This window comes from Perca fluviatilis, chromosome 6, assembly GCF_010015445.1.
Source record: "Perca fluviatilis chromosome 6, GENO_Pfluv_1.0, whole genome shotgun sequence".
In the NCBI taxonomy this organism is placed as follows: domain Eukaryota; kingdom Metazoa; phylum Chordata; class Actinopteri; order Perciformes; family Percidae; genus Perca; species Perca fluviatilis.
Genome location: NC_053117.1, coordinates 4,098,467 through 4,115,875, shown reverse-complemented (window position 1 = coordinate 4,115,875; position 17,409 = coordinate 4,098,467). Strand labels below are relative to the sequence as shown.

The window sequence follows — 17,409 nt, the reverse complement described above, 5'->3', positions numbered from 1 at the left end:
TAATTATAGTTTTGAGTCAATCAAATTGAACAAACCTGCATGCGAGAGGCTCTTTATATAGTATATCTGAAAAAGGGTTGTTCACTGATTGGCCTCTCACAAATTATCACCATATACATATATCACAAACATGACAGTGTTATTTGAAATGCTGCGTGGGAAAAATCTGTCATGGTTTCTTCCTCCAGTGTTTGAACTTATTGTTGATGAAGGAAATGAGGTCTCAATGTGTGACAAATTATAAGGCTTGTCAGTGTGGGGGCTTTCAGACACTTCAGCTGTGCTTTTCCTCTTCAACACTCAAGTCTACTTTCATTGGTACAGTCTGTCACTACATCCCTAGTCTCGCTTTGCCAGACCCTCCTCCAAAGCGCGCTGAAGGAGGGTCTGGCTACTCCACATAGTATTCAGGGATGGGAGGAAAACGTGCTCTGGTTTAATGGCATTCCTTTAAACCAATCAGAATTGTCATGGGCGGTGCTAAGATCCGCACAGAACAGCTGCAAAATAGTCTTGAGATAGAAAACTCCGATTGGACAGATAGTCTAGCTAGCTGTCTGGATTTACCCTGCAGAGATCTGAGGAGCAGTTAACCATAGTCCTCACAAATCCACCAAACTTAAAATTCCAAGGAAAGGAAACGGAAAATACATGCAGCATAGAATTTCCTGCAGCACCGGAGCAATCTCAGAAGTTGAATGTGAATGATATAGACTACTACTTCCCAAACTGTAATAAGAGCAGGCACACAAGGGCGTAGGTTTTGTCTATACTTTTGGGGGGTCACTCTTTAACCGTGGGGTCTAGAAACTTTTGAACATTTGGTGCCATTTCTCCTCAAACTTTGTTTATGAAAAGGTAATTATTTTTACTATTTTTTTCTCCTGCATTGTTCACTTCATTGTTGTATTGAACGTTTGTTTTTACCTCTTTTGGGGTTGTCTTTCAAATTATTTTAAAGGGGGACAAATCATTTATTCTAATATATTCTAAATATTCTCCCCTGCATCCATCCCGAAATCTATGCCTATGGGCACACACCAACCCAACAACACACACACACACACACACACACACACACACACACACACACACACACACACACACACACACACACACACACACACACACACACACACACACACACACACACACCATGGACACCCCAACCTACCACTGTGGAATATGTTATTTAAAATATCTATTGGACATTTGATTAGAATAGGATTAAACTACATGCCTATAGTTTTCCAAACTAATGCTCCAAACTAACTGGCCGGTTTACTGTTTGGGTTCCTTTATTTTACCTGTTATATGCCTTGTGCCTTATCACACATTCATCTTTTTGGCCATTTACTTCTATAGAACATCTTACACATAAAGACAGGTGAGATTCAGCCCTTTCCAATGGCATTCAGCTACACCTCAACAGGATTTACAACGCACTCACACACAAATCACGCAACAATAAATTAACAAAGTACTTAACCACAAATAATACTTAATTGTAAGCCCCCTGAGTGGTACACATGTTACCGGTTTCGTTTAACGCATCTCCTGCCCCTTAAATGTGGTAACACCTTGCGCCGTAGGCGGGGCTAAAGTCTGGGCTTCGCTTGACCCCACACTCAAAAAGTGTGGGGTCTATGATATGAGCCGCAGCAATTAGCCAGGCAGTGGGCGCACTATTGTCAACGGTCTGCTGTACAGAAAGAACCGACCGGAGAATAAAACCTCGACATTTCCTTTTTGTGTTTATAATACTGCGACTCTGCACACATGATGTAATTGGCTACACTGATGTTAATATTTCTGAGTCAGCAGGATGCAAAATGTAGTTTGCAAGTGAGTGCTCTTTAAATAGGCTGCGTATAGTCTGAATGTGTTCAAACAGCATTTCAGTGACTGTGTTTAAATGAACTACTCAGTTTGTTATACCTGCTTTCTGAAACTGGGCCCTGGAAACAAACCCATTACAATGTTTAAAACTGTGTAATAACAAATGTTTTACTTTGCCATTTACTTTAACAATGGAGAAGAAACTCCTATCCAAAGTTATGCATGTACTTTGTGTGACCTATGTGTGATTTCAGTGTGAAACTGGTCTTTTCCAGATGTTTGTTTTTTGTCAATTTCAGATTGACTTGAGAGTTGTGAAAAGAGGTACTTTTTGATACTGTTGATTTATTTGTACTAAAGGTAGTGAAATATTACCACATACTTGTAGTACCACAGCATCAGAAAAAAACTGTAATACTGTCGATCCCCTGATCTGAGCCTGAACTACTTTGTGCTATCACTACCCGATGTGGGTCGAGTGCAGATGTGAGTTGCGCATGCGGCACTTTGCGACAATGACGCGGCGACATCTAGGTTATTCTTTGTGAGAAAACTACTACTATGTTTGTTTGTGATCCTCGTTTCTTTCCCCAGATACAAATACAAAAAACGTCATGGTCAATTCTTGCTACAGTGTATTTTCTCCCCAGTAACAAGCTAATCTTGATGGTAATTGGGTCTTTTAATGATGGTGTCAACAACTCAAGATAACTTTCTGCTGTCTGAGCTGTCAGTGTAACTTTTACATAAACTGTGATGTTAGTGATTAAAATCTCTGTCATTGCTTACATGTTCATCCTTTATTGCTTTGGTTTAAGAGCTTACGAGATGATCTCGTCAGTGGAAGGTCACGATCAACTAGAATGTATCTCTGGCATCAATTCAGCTATAACAAAAATGGACCTACATAACGAAGTTGGTTCACTGCTGGCTACAAGTTAGCAATCAAACACCACAAAGGCTGTCACTTGAATGGCGTTTTGAGCTAACGTTAGCAATCAAACAATCATAGATCACTGAAACGTTTTTGAAATGATTTCCATCTTCTGTTATTGTTTGTAATGAGAAAAGCTTATTTTACGGATTTCACAAATTTCAGTATGACACAGCCCACCTTCCTTGCAGCCGGATCCGGCCGTAAACCGTTTAAATCGCAGCATGCGCAACTCACATCTGCACTCGACTCACATCAGGTAGTGCGACTTGAAGCCAAAATGGCTTCCTCCCTCCTAACTGCCCCCACGGCATTATCACGGTGTTCCTGCGGCCAATCACGCTAAATGGAAACCGTCATATCTGCACAGCCTTGGCAGTGCTGCTGCTAACTGGCTAGCTCCGTTAATACTGTCACAGAAATAGTACACTATAAAGTGTGTTCGCCATTTTGAAGTGGTGTTCCAATTCTCCGCGGTTAATTTCATTCACTCCACTATAAAATACCCACAATGCACAGCTAATTTGAGTGTACATACGATGTACCCTACATTTTCCTCCTGTATACCACAATGCAACATGGCCGTGTTTTCACGGCGGAGAAGAAGAAGCAGAAGCAGCCGGCAAAAACTGAAAAGGAAAAATGGAGCGGGCTTTGGTTTCTAAACAGTGGAAATGTAACATGCAACATATATAATATACAACCTTTCCTATTCTCCTGAGGGCTCGCTCTGTTTCAGGGACGTATTAGAATTATTTTTGTTTCAGTTTGTTTTAATGATGCCTCCTTCACACACATAACCAGCGCACTTCCTGACACAACAACGTGTTTTCAGTGAGTGTCTGAAATCTGGTTTGGTTATTCCCTATATAGTTCACCATTTAATAAACATATAGGGAATAGTGAGTGAGTGAATGCAGAATAATAAAATAACAATATTGTAAAGCAAATCCTGTCCAATAAAAGACTGTGAAAGCAGAAATGAGTTAAGAGCAGATCCTGATGTTTTTGCAAGGCTTTGTCCAAACAGCAAATCTTCATTCACCTTTAGTCTTCATATTCTTGGGACAAGCAAGGCCCTGTCACTCATTTCTCCCCAGCTCATCTCCTCAGGACTTCTACAGCTAGAAACTAGACCATCAGATTGGGTATGTTCCCTTGTATCCTTGACAGAGCGTCTCTACTCTACTGTCTTCCACTCTGTTTGACTTGCTCCATTCTCTACTCTGCAGGACTCATTGCACTTTGCACAGTTCCTAAATCCAAAACACAATCAAAGCAACGTACAGTATTGTATCGAGGCATAATTTTGGGGGGTATATATGCCACCCTCCCCTTAAAAAATAAAAAATATGAAAGACAACCCAGTCCCCAAAAAAGGTAAAAATAACGGTTCAGGTCATGGACATGGTTATACTGTTTATCCTTCTTACCTGTAAATATGTAGCCTATTCCTAACCTATAGTGGATCATACCATCTTAACCTTGCAGCGCACGTCTTTTCTTTCTTATGTGGGATGTTTTGAATAAACAGAAAGTTTAACAATACAGGAGACAAATTAAAAGTAATGATAATTAAAGAAATTGCACCATAAATTGATGCAGAAAAGGCACACATTGTTGCAGAAAAATTCACCAGAATGCAGGAAATGAAGTGTTAATGTTCAAAATTGTCTGGGGAAGGACCCCCACTTGCAATGTGTACCCCACCCCCCAACAATATGTTGTACGATTTCACTTTTGTATACTCAGTGCCAGAGGTGTATAGTCCAGGTGCCAGAAAGTAGAAATCCTGTCCAGCAGCTGTCCCAACCATCACTAAACCAGCTCCTCTACCAGGTAGATGAGCTCGTTAGTGAAAACACCTGTTCTAGATGTAGAGGCAGATCCAAAAACATGGCAGGATTTTTACTTTCTGGCACCTGGACTATACACGTCTGTTCAGCAGCCAACACATCTTAGACGGTATACAGTAGTTTCCAAACGAAACATGGATGCACTGCACAGACTTTTCAAATTAAAATATCAGCAACTGTACTTTAGAATACAATTCTAATCTACTTTACAAAACTACCATCACAAATACTGAAATTCAGACGTGTATAGTCCAGGTGCCAGAAAGTAAAAATCCTGCCATGTTTTTGGATCTGCCTCTACATCTAGAACAGGTGTTTTCACTAACGAGCTCATCTACCTGGTAGAGGAGCTGGTTTAGTGATGGTTGGGACAGCTGCTGGACAGGATTTCTACTTTCTGGCACCTGGACTATACACCTCTGCTCAGTGCTTATGAACTTAGTGTAATACATATAAGTGTAGATGAAGGGGAATATGTATAGTTAAATGTTTGCGAGAAAGAATATTGTTAGTTATACTTTTCTTATTTTTTATTTCATGTGGTTGTTTTGTCTGAAAATGTCTCATCTGTTGTCATATCTGTTTTATGTTTTGTGTGGACCCCAGGAAGAACGCGGATCCTAATCAAATCAAATCCCTCTACTCTTCTTCATTTGACACATGTTGATGTGTTGGAGTTGTATTCTACTCTGCTCCTATCTGCCATTTCCGGCCCTTTGTTACAACTAGGCTATTGTTTGCTATTCTATTCTTTACATTTAAAAAATCAAAAGTGTCATTCCTGTTTCTTACATGTGAAGAATTGAGAACCACATGCACATTTACAGGTATTTGCACATCTGAAATTGTGTTCATATGCTGAAGTAACGTTTATGAATGTATCACATGTCAAATGCAGTTTCACATTTAAATGACATGTGTTTTACGTTTGAACTGAGATATCTGAAATTTGAAATTCTATTGAATTCTATCATATTGTCCTACAATGTTCTACAAGATTTGTGCAAATCTATCTATCTATCTATCTATCTATCTATCTATCTATCTATCTATCTATATCTATCTATCTATCTATCTATCTATCTGTGTTTTAGAGGTTTTAGATAATTTTATACAAACTTCTTTTGATAGCCCTAATCATGCTTAAATGTGTTTATTGTGACATGTATAGCCTCACAGTTATTTTCACGCGGCTACATTCCACTTTCCTTTCCAGTAAAGACGTATTGGGAGAGAGTGCTGAGGTGTCCCCTGCTCTGCGTGATGCTGCTGTGTGTTTCCAGTGAGGAGGTTTCTAACAGCAGAGGGCGTGTTGGTGTGCGGGTCCCGGCCTGCACCGCCCTGATTTAGGCTCACACCATCAGCTGCTCTAAACCCCGCATGTCTGCGGTGATCTTTTTTCCTTAGGATGAACCAAAAAATGCGTTGTCACTGCCTTAGCAGTTTCTGAGAAGTGCAGAAAAATGTGCAAATACAAGGTTTCCATCTGACAGCACCATATCGGTAGGCTACTAGTCCATGATATGTTTAAGTCATGTCTCAAGGTTTTAATAATTATGACTGTTAAATCGACTCCAATAGGCTATAAATCCATTTCCTGTTCGACCTTGTTCAAGAATGAATGTCCAGGAATGTTTCCTTTATATGGTCCAATGTATGTCCGGTTCACATTGAAAGTTAAAAATGAAATAAAAAATACAAATGAAGTGTGTTTTCCTTTATGGAAAACACTCAGCTGACCATGTAAACAACAGTCCGCTCAGCACCAACAGCTCCCTGACGAATCAGAGAGAAGATTAACAGAACAGAAAAGAGCAAAGCAAAGCTGGAAAACAAATGATATGCAGCAATAAGTGTGCCAGTGTGTGTGTGTGTGTGTGTGTGTGTGTGTGTGTGTGTGTGTGTGTGTGTGTGTGTGTGTGTGTGTGTGTGTGTGTGTTGTGTTCGGTTAGTGCTGGTCAGGGTCGCACCAGCCAATCAGCTGCTCATGCAGATGACGTGCTGCTGTCCTACGTCAGCCCCGCCGCTTGTCAGGATCAGAGCGCCACACATACCGGCAACACACACTATACACACACACTCCCTCTCCGAGCCGGACAGCACAGCCCCTGGCCCGGCAAGCCCCGGCAGCGGAGGACACATCCAGGCTTCCAGGCGCCGCAGCCCGCCGTGACAGTGGACCTAACATCGCCTTACTTTGTGGACATGGGAGACATGGGGGACCCGCCGAAAAGTAAGACACTTGCTCGGCGTTGGGATGCGATCCTGGAACTTAAATTCCTCCCAAACTTGAGAGTTGATGTTGTAGACAGAACTGGCCTATTCAAGTATTTGGTGCCATAAAAGACTGAATTTTGAAGTATCAGTCAAGCTTTAAGTTAGCGGATGTTACAGACTTTTTAAATCAGACTATCGAAAAATAATAGCTCATATAGCCTATAATATTATTTTAATAATATAAATCATAACAACAAAAACAATCATGATAATAATAATAACAATAATAATAATAATAGTAACCTAGTAGTAGCCTATTCAGTGATTTGAAGGCCGTTTGGTAGATTGTTGCAGCGGACAGCGAAGTGTGTGTGTGTGATGAGTGTGTGTGATGCTGCTCTTGCAGAGAAGCGGCTGGTGTCTCTGTGCGTGGGCTGCGGGAACCAGATCCACGACCAGTACATCCTGCGGGTCTCCCCGGACCTGGAGTGGCACGCCGCCTGTCTCAAATGTGCCGAGTGCAGCCAGTACCTGGACGAGTCGTGCACGTGTTTCGTCAGGGACGGAAAGACGTACTGTAAACGGGACTACATCAGGTAGGACGGCCGGGCCGGCACGGGACGGGACGGGACTGGGGACCCTCTTCAGATACACCGAAAGAGCTACAGCTGCGCGGCGATTTAAAAAAATATATATTATTATGGCTATTTTACAATATCAGATTGATAATATTATTCGGACTGATTTAAGTCACGTGGAGCCCTGAATTGGTTAATCTTATCTTTTTAACATGGTGATTATAATTATTTTTACTACTAAAACAATTAGTTGTAGACCGTGCATCCATGTCAGTGCATCCATGTCAGTTTTCAGTGTCTTCTGTCATGACATCAGATGCATTAAAAAACATTTAAAAGCATCAGGCCTACATAACACATTTATGAATCCATGTGTCCGATGCAAAATCATAAACACACCATTCAGCTATTTTTCGGATTTAGCCTTTAAACAACTCAATGATTTGGCGTTATCACAACATGTTCACAATTCTTTGACTACAACTTGAGCAGGCTTCACATGTTGACAAAATGTCTGTTAAAGTTGTACTAAAATAAGTCACACTGGATTAAAGTGTCAACCAGAAAAAGAAAAAAAAAGTTCACAATATATTATATTATATAGGCCGATATCATAAACAGACTTGCATATGCTACTACTGATAATGTTATACTACCAATAATAATAATAATAATAATAATAATAATAATAATAATAACAATAATAATAATAATAGCCTAATTGTAATAATAATGAATGGAAATATTGTTTTACAATTAGGCTACTATAAAATACATGTTTGATATTTTATTAAACTCTTTTATTATTATTACTATTATTATTATTAATATTTTTGTTATTACTACTTCTGTTATTATTGTTGTTATTATAGGCCAAATTATCGATCGTGTTATTTCGGTCACACTGAATATATTTTATAATCATAATTAGATTTGTGTAAGTGAGTGAGCTGATCGGACCGTGTGTGTGTGCGTGTGTATGTGTGTGTGTGTATGTGTGTGTGTGTGTGTGTGTGTGTGTGTGTGTGTGTGCGCGCGCGCTTGTCCCGCAGGTTGTACGGGATCAAATGCGCGAAATGCAACATTGGCTTCAGCAAGAACGACTTCGTGATGCGGGCCCGCTCCAAGGTCTACCACATCGAGTGTTTCCGCTGCGTGGCCTGCAGCCGGCAGCTCATCCCGGGGGACGAGTTCGCTCTGCGGGAGGACGGGCTCTTCTGCCGGGCCGACCACGACGTGGTGGAGCGGGCCAGCCTGGGCGCTGGAGACCCGCTCAGCCCGCTGCACCCCGCCAGACCGCTGCAGATGGCAGGTAAAAGTCCCGAGGAGTGCATGCTGGGAGACTGGCCCCGGGGACTCTTACTGCTGGAAACCATGTTCTTTAACTTGCTCCTCGGCGTATCTGGCTTTGATTTTCTTCTTCTTTCCGAAGTTCCGAAGCATTTCCCGTATTTGGATTTTGGGCAGGTTACCGTTAAAAAACAAGACAAAAAAAGGACTTCCCGAGTTGACTCTCCGTAAGACAGCAGAGTGACATGCACTTCTTGTATTTCACATTGGCACTGTGTGCGCAGTCTTCTCCACATTCCCACTGTAATGTCAGGGTGATTTAGTGCCAGGTCTGATCTCTGTCTGAATGTAAATGTCATGCAGTCACAGGGAAGCTGCTCCTGGTGCCCTTACCTACTTATAAGTGGAGCTTCTCTGCTTTCATATTTGACTCTCTGAGGTTGGACTGCTTCTGCTTTGTCTCCTAAGGCTGTTTTTTTCTTTTACATAGTCTTTTCTGCATACCTCTGTCCAGCCAGGCCATGCAGACTCGGTAGATTAGATACAGCGGGCGCTGCTGTCAGAAATACACCAAGTTATCACTGCTGGAGGGGGGACTGTGCGTCCGGGATGCGTTGGGTCTAAACTAGACATGGTGTGCGGTGCTCTGCATGTCTGGAAAGGGTTGGAGGCTTAGTTTGCCGTATCGCCAGCTTGCCCTATAGTGGCTTTTAATGTAGGCTATGTGTTGACCTCGGATCAGATTAGTCAATCAGAGCTGCGCTGTTCTCCTCCTCAAATTTGCATTTAAGGGCAGTTTACCATAGCACTCATTTACGCAGAATGGACAAATGTAGCATGCTGAATTTTGCTTTTATTATGCAAAATATAGGCGACATAACATCAGCAACATTGCGTTTGTAAAGTAGACTACTTCTAAGCCAGAAAGGTTTCTATCAGGATAATGAATACGTTGTGCATCGTGTTGCAGGACCGTGTGTGGCAAAATACTTCTATGAGTCTTCTATCTTGTCCGTCCACACAATTTGTCGGTCTTATCTGGGACAGACAGATACATTAATGTTACCTTCCCTGGGTTGTTTCCCGTCCTTTCTTAACAGCAGAACCAATCTCGGCCCGGCAGCCCGCGCTTCGGCCTCACGTGCACAAACAGCCGGAGAAGACCACCCGGGTCCGGACGGTGCTGAACGAGAAGCAGCTGCACACGCTGCGGACTTGCTATAACGCCAACCCGAGGCCTGACGCCCTCATGAAGGAGCAGCTGGTGGAGATGACCGGCCTCAGCCCGCGGGTCATCCGGGTCTGGTTCCAGAACAAGCGGTGCAAGGACAAGAAGAGGAGCATCCTGATGAAGCAGCTGCAGCAGCAACAGCCCAACGACAAGACGGTAATAAGACGGGGCAGCCTTTCATAGTGACAGCATGCTGGATAGAAACGTATGTCTTGTATTCTTTGACCAAGACTGACCCTAAATGTTGCATCTCTGTCCCCTCTTACATTACTCATTAAGATGTTTAACCTCGGAGTAGCCTAAGCGCCATGACCAATGAGCTTTGTAGTCAAATTGTATTCATAAAGCCAGAAATCACACACGTGTCCCAAGGTGTATGTTGTGGGATGTGCATGAACTGAGCCGTTGTAAGGGATGGAGTGTTATGGTCGAGACACACACACACACACACACACACACACACACAACACATGAATCCGTCTCTCTGTTTATGTATTTGTTTTCTTGATTATTGATTGACTGGTGGATTCATTTCAAATGCCCCCAACCCCCCCCCCCATTAACCCAACGCGCGCGCGCGCGCGCGCGCACACACACACACACACACACACACACACACACACACACACACACACACAAGCACACACACACACACGCACAGTGAAAGGTGTGTGTACTGACCGCGAATCGTCCTTTTCCAGAACATCCAGGGAATGACTGGCACCCCGATGGTGGCGGCCAGTCCGGAGCGGCACGACGGCGGCCTCCAGGCCAACCCGGTGGAGGTGCAGAGCTACCAGCCGCCCTGGAAGGTCCTCAGCGACTTCGCCCTGCAGAGCGACATCGACCAGCCGGCCTTCCAACAACTGGTGCGTCCTTTTCCTTTCACTAAACCACTAAAGCTCCGATGCTTGGATTGTAGGCCTATAGGCTCTATTTAGTTTACACCTGGGACATTAAGATTATCATCATCATCATCATCATCATCCAATGACCGGTTGGTGCAGATGTTTTTTTTGTTATCATGTTGTTTTCCAACATGCTTTTTTAAAAAGTACCCTCCACTGCTAAAGATCTTTATGTTATTCGCAGCCTACTGGTTTTTATTTCCTTTGGAGTGACGCTGCAGGCTGTGTGTGTAGGTGCGTTTCTTCGCCACCGAAGTGGATTATCATCTTCATGACAAGAACTGGACGCGCGATATCTGTTCTGAAAGCTGAGCTGTATGTGTTTAGACAAGTGAAAGCGTTATTCATGGATTGAGTAAACATTTTCATTTAGATATGGATACATAGGCCTATAAATAAGACCTTACCCACCACCCCAACACAATACTTCCCCTGAGCTCAGATGATTTCCTGGTCAGCACTTATGGTGTTTACTTGTTTTTGTAATCCCATTTACTATCCAGGCTTTTCTACAAGGGTTCCAGGTCTAAATATATGTTTTCCAAACCTTCCAGTCAGCCGCTGGTTTCCCCATTCATTTAGGGCCTATTATACAATTATTATCACTCAGACACTTTAATCCTAAAAACAATAATAACCCATCAGAGCGAACAGCAAGTCTGCTTTTTCTTGTTGGAATTTAGATTACAGTGTATTGCCTATGAATAAGATAAATCATTTTCATTCAAACTCTGACACCGATAACATTCATGCACTGTGACGGATTACTAAACTCAAACAATTACAATGATTCAAGTCTTTTTGATTGTTTATTTTTTTTTCTAATAGGCTTATATACAGTCGGCCATAGCCAGAGATATGAGCATGTTTTGGGCAATAATGTGAACAGTAAACTAAAAGGCTGTATCCATTATTATCTCCGTAGCCAGCATTTGGTCTGATAGAAATATAATTTGAAACTAGCCAACAATATAACGGCTACAAGTCCAGCTGAGAAGATTAGATCATTAAACACACAACTGGTTGGATCCTTTACTTTTTAATGGTTTAATTCTTTAACTACATTCTCCTGATGATACTTACAGACTTTTACTGAAGGAACATTTTCACTGCAGGACTTTTACTGTAACAGAGTATTTTTACAGTGTGGTATTAGTAGCCTACTTTTACTAAAGTAAAGGATCTGATTATTTCTTCCACCACTGGTTACACTATCACATACAGTGTGGATTGTGGACTGTTCATGTGTCCACAGACATTTGGCCAAATGAGATAGGGTGTAAAATATCTAATCTCGATTTACTTAAATACTGTCTTATTGTTATATGTATGAGACACCATTTCTATTTTACGTGTATATATTGTGTTTGTGTGTCTGAGTATTTCTACAGTGTGAGGGTATTTTTTAACAGGAGGCAATTGTAACACACTCAATTTCTCCAATCAGAAACAAGCTAGAGTGATGACACTTACTCTGAACATGTTTAGTATGATTCTCTGAAAATGTAAAAAAAAAAAAAAAAAAAAGAAGGTTACAATTGCCCCCGGTTCCCCCTACTTTAACTAAAGTGTAGCATCTGAATACTTCTCCCCCCTCCGGTGTCCCGCAGGTCAGTTTCTCGGAGGGCGGTCCGGGATCGAACTCGACGGGCAGCGAGGTAGCGTCCATGTCGTCCCAGCTTCCAGACACGCCGAACAGCATGGTGTCCAGCCCCATCGAGGCCTGAGCCGCCGCCGCCGCCGCCGCCGACGCCGCATCCTCCCCATCCATCCATCCCGACCGACCGACCGACGGACGGACGGACGGACCGCACCAAACAACCCCCCTGGTTGTATTATGACACTGTGAAGACAATCATGGGATTTTACCACAGCCACACATTCTAATGTCCATCCAGAGAGAGACACACGGACGGACGGATGCGTCATCATGGCCCGGTGCTGCACGTTCGAGCGCCTGGTTACAGTTGCCAAAACGAGAGACACGAACCGGACTGCATCGATACACGAAAGCAAAAAAAAAAAAAAAAAAAAAAAAAAAAATACACGAACCTCTAAAAAAAAAAAAAAAAAAAAAAAAAAAAAAAAAAAACATACTTGCATAAAACGCTGTGCGCTACTCTGAATAGAAAAAAACATTGACTGGTGATTTTTTTTTTTTTTTTATTCGATACGCACCTCATCACGTAGGCTTGATAGACCGCTGGAGGGGAACAGCACTGCGTTTTCTTCATTTTTAGGTAATTATTACACCATTTCCCTTCATGGCCCGAGTTCTAAAGCATTTGCAACAAGGTATACCTCTATTTTGCCACAAGCTTTCGTGGGACATTTGTGTGAATCATTGTCCGTCCGAGAATATTTTTTTTTTCTCCCAAAGATGTGTATAATTAATCATAAGTTAAAAAAAAAACTACCGTTAGCTCTGGAAGAAAAATGTTTCGTTTGTTCCCGTGCAACAAAAAATTATTTATTATTTATTGTCGACAAATTTGCCACCTTTTGTGTAACTTTTCTTAACTGAAGTAAAAAGAGACAAAAACGATTGGAGTTTGGTCTGTGGGTTTTCTATCACAACTTAATGTTTCTTTTTTTTTTTTTTTTTCAAATAGCCTATAATTTACAAAATTGGACAAATAGGAAAGTTTGACCATCCTTTTCCTCTGTGTGAATACAAAGTCAAACACACACGCGAGGCGGAAGATCAGATCTATTAAATGGCCTGATGGATGTGCTGTGGTTAATTGGGTGTCATGTTGGTGCAGATGCTGTCTCGGTTTACACTGGCCTGCCTGCTGCTTCAGAACTAACCCCACTGCACAACATCTCGGCCTTAACAAAGCTTCTGACTCCAAGAATCTAATTTTTCTTGAAACAAAGTGATCTGAAATCTGACAATGAAATTAGATTTAAAGTCATGAATTCCTTTCAGGAAATGTTAAGAAACCAAATGTCATTATGTTTATTTAAGTGCCGTCATCTGTCTCCATGTCCACAGAACAGAGATATATTTTATCATCACAGAATTTGTTTAATGTTTAATATATATATATATATATATATATATATATATATATATATATATATATATATATATATAGAGAGAGAGAGAGAGAGAGAGAGAGAGAGACAGACTATTTTTTTTAGTTCCCCTCTAAGAAGAAAGCCAGATGAAGTTTCATTATGCACTTATATATATATATATATATATATATATATATATATATATATATATGTTCTAGATCCGGGGTCTTCAACGTTTGTTAAGCCAAAGAGCCTTAACAGACAGAGACGGCTCAGGAACCCCCTACTACTGATATTGTATAAAGTGAAGTTGTCTATTACACTGGGCCAAACAATGATGTTCGGATGGCCTAAAGCCTTTATACATATACATTTTTACCTAGGGGGTCCTCAGAGTCACTGCAGGGGTCATCCACAGATCCAGTTCATCCTGAGGATTCACTGTATCACATGTACGTATGTTTAACATTAAAACATGATTCATAAAATCATGCCAACAATTATTATTTTTATAGCTTAGTATTCTATGCACTAAAAAGGTATGTATAAAGGCTTTAGGCTGTCCACACGTTACTGTAGGCCTAGTTTAATATGCAACTTCATTTTATACAATATATGTAGTAGGGGGTCCCTGCTCCATCACTCAAAGTTAAAGGGTCCTTGGTTTAAGAAACATTGAAGTAGTGCATACAATAGCTACTAAGCTAATTAAATAATAGTTGTTGGATTTTATTTGATCATGTTTTAATGTTAAACATACATTAACATGGTACAGTGAACCATTAGGACAAACTGGATCTGTATCTTACCTATAGGCCAGTCAGCCTATCATCACTGGGTTTTTCTTCCCAGATTGGCACGTTGTTTTTTTAAAACAAACTTTCAAGCAGTAACTCTGAGGACCCCCCCCCCCCTGTTTAATATCTCTGTTTTAGAAGATTTCCACACAATGGCAACTTCTTTCATGTTTTAAGATATGAAATGAAAGGAATTTGGATATTCCTGGCCCGTGGCTTTTTTTCTCTCCCTATCAAACAGCCGATTCAGAAATAAATAGAAATATTAAACACAAATGGAGCCAATATATATATATGTATATATATATATATATATATATATATATATATATATATATAGAGAGAGAGAGAGAGAGAGAGAGAGAGCTGAGTAAAGGATTTAGGTCCCATACAATAATAATATAATATATGTTGTTTGCTGGGATTTACATTTGTTTTTTATTCATTTATCAGCTATAAAACAAAACATAAGGATATTTGGAGTCACAATTTGATGATGAGCATGCATTGCTCCACTGAGCCTCTGTGTAATTTTAATAATTCAATATGTACTAAAAGGTTCCTTTAACTTTTTTTTTATATAATAACAGAAATTGCCTACAGATGGTTGTTTCAATGAATCAACTATGACAGGGCACTGAATATACATACCATGATTTCTTTTAAGAATTTCTCCCCATCCAGAAATTGAAAAAAGCCAGTGAAACACAGGAAATACTTTGTTTTTGTTATCTTAACTGAAGCTGATAACAGAATACACATGTCATTATGTGGCTAAAAATAGGATTACAGACATTTCAATTATTTTTATTTCTTTAAATGGCAATTCTTTCAGCTTTCGCCCCGACAGAGGGATGCCCTGTGTAAGGGCTGCCGCTGCTGCTTTCTGGGACTTTAAGAGAAGGATGGGCCAGTGAGGTCATACGAGCATCACTGGGAGAACAACAGAGGACAAGCTGACAGACAGCAAAGCATTTTTCCACAAAGTCAAACAAGAGGACGCAGCGGTCATTTCCTGCAGTGTGTTTAGTGTTACTGCACGCTGCTGGCAACAATGACTCAAACCGAAATTAGGTTTGAATCCATCTTGAGTCTAACTGCAAAAAACATGACTCTAGCGCTTCTATACTTCTGGAATAGTGTCCCATCCTGTTTAAATGTCACGTTGTGATTGTGTCGCCTGCACCTTTCATAAAATAACATGTCCAGTTGGGACTACAACTGAGTTGGAACATTTCCACCGGTGTGCCTGTGTCCAGGGAGCTTTACATGTGTTTCAGAAGAAAATAGAAGGAGAAGACCTTTTCAACACAACACTGTTTAGTGCTGGAGTTGGGCACCACAACATAACATGACTACTATACATCATCATACATTTGAAATTCATTTCTCTACAGAAACACACAAATTCATAAATAGTGTCTATTTATGATGCAGGTTACGAAATAATTAAATACAGTAAATGTCCTTCATATCAGGAACTTTAATGTACTTTTTATGTCGTTGTTGAGTGTCAACAAATCTAATTGAAAATATGGAATTAATTGGAATTAAGAGTTTCATATATGTTAAGAGTAATTACCATGTTTGTGGAGGATTTGTTTCCAACTGTGAAGGCAAATGAAAGGCTGAAATGTAATGTGTGACCATGAAGTTAGAGACTCAGTGATACTGTAGCCTTGGTGTAATTTGCACTGCAGCTAATGACAGACGTTAACCGTGGGGGAAAGACACGCAGAAGCTGAATTCAATGAAGATCTTTCATTAGAGGCTTTCTACCCACAAAACTTGTGCACACCATTTACCACGAGGTAATGGCACACTATGAAAAGTACAGAAACTCATGATGTGCAGTACTCAGTATTGTAAACACTTCAATCATGCTGTTGAGCATCTCCGTACGATTTAAAATATAATTTTTTATCCGATTTAAAGACCAGATAGACGACTCTAGGGCAGCTATGCATTGAATCCGAATCAGTCAATAACATCTTCAATGAATTCACAAATGACAATATTTTTGAGCGAGCACAAAAACACAGTTCTACTATGTGTGTTGCAAGACAAGGTTTGGAATCGATTAGTCTAGATAGACATCCAGACAGCTAGCTAGACTATCTGTCCAATCTGAGTTTTTGAACGTACACGTTCCGCCAAAACAAGTTCCTTCCAGAGACTATTTAGCAGAGGCACCGTGGCTCCGTAAGGCGCTTAGCACCACCTGAGACGATTGTGATTGGTTTAAAGAAATGCCAATAAACCAGTGCATGCTTTTCTCCCATCCCAGAATGCTGTGTGGACTAGCCAGACCTTCCTCTGCAGCGCTGTGGAGGAAGGTCTGTCAATAGGAACACTTGGAACAAGTTGAGAGTGAACGAGGACAGACGGCTTTATCTCCGTGAGAGTTTATTGCCTCTGGCCTTTTTTGCTACATTGAGGAAAATGCCACACACTGCGCCTGTCTTTCTGCTATTTCCATGTCTGGCCATCCCGAGAGATGCAGTGGGGGGAGTGTCACTAGCAATCCACCAATGCACTGCAATTTTGGTGTCAAGATTCACTGTTATTTTGGATCTTGTGTCTTCTGCTCACGGCTGGTCAACAGCACAATGCCCTCTGCTCCAGCATAGTATGCTTTTCTTGTCTGTTGCACTTTCACACTTTCCAACCAGTCAAAACATCTAGATACACCAAGGATACCTTTTTACTCCATTTGACAGCAATAACTTCCAAAA

At 41.0% G+C, this 17,409-nt stretch overlaps 1 protein-coding gene and 1 long non-coding RNA gene across 3 annotated transcripts; both read left to right on the top strand.

Moving 5' to 3' along the window:
• Positions 1-6,652: 6,652 nt before the first annotated feature.
• isl1a (ISL LIM homeobox 1a) lies at positions 6,653-12,859 on the top strand. Of its 2 annotated transcripts, none has more exons than XM_039802069.1 (6): positions 6,653-6,862; positions 7,253-7,442; positions 8,477-8,736; positions 9,815-10,101; positions 10,647-10,814; positions 12,464-12,859. In XM_039802069.1, exons 1-6 carry the CDS (start codon positions 6,835-6,837, stop codon positions 12,578-12,580), a joined length of 1,050 nt encoding a protein of 349 aa, XP_039658003.1. In that variant the 5' UTR covers positions 6,653-6,834; the 3' UTR covers positions 12,581-12,859. The 2 variants fall into 2 exon arrangements, with proteins under 2 accessions (XP_039658003.1, XP_039658004.1); XM_039802070.1 differs by having other exon boundaries at positions 6,654-6,862; positions 9,818-10,101.
• A 104-nt stretch (positions 12,860-12,963) lies between these two features.
• LOC120560054 lies at positions 12,964-15,899 on the top strand. Its single transcript, XR_005639411.1, has 2 exons — positions 12,964-13,093; positions 15,510-15,899. It is a non-coding gene; the product is annotated as an uncharacterized LOC120560054 (long non-coding RNA).
• The last annotated feature ends 1,510 nt before the right edge of the window (positions 15,900-17,409 follow it).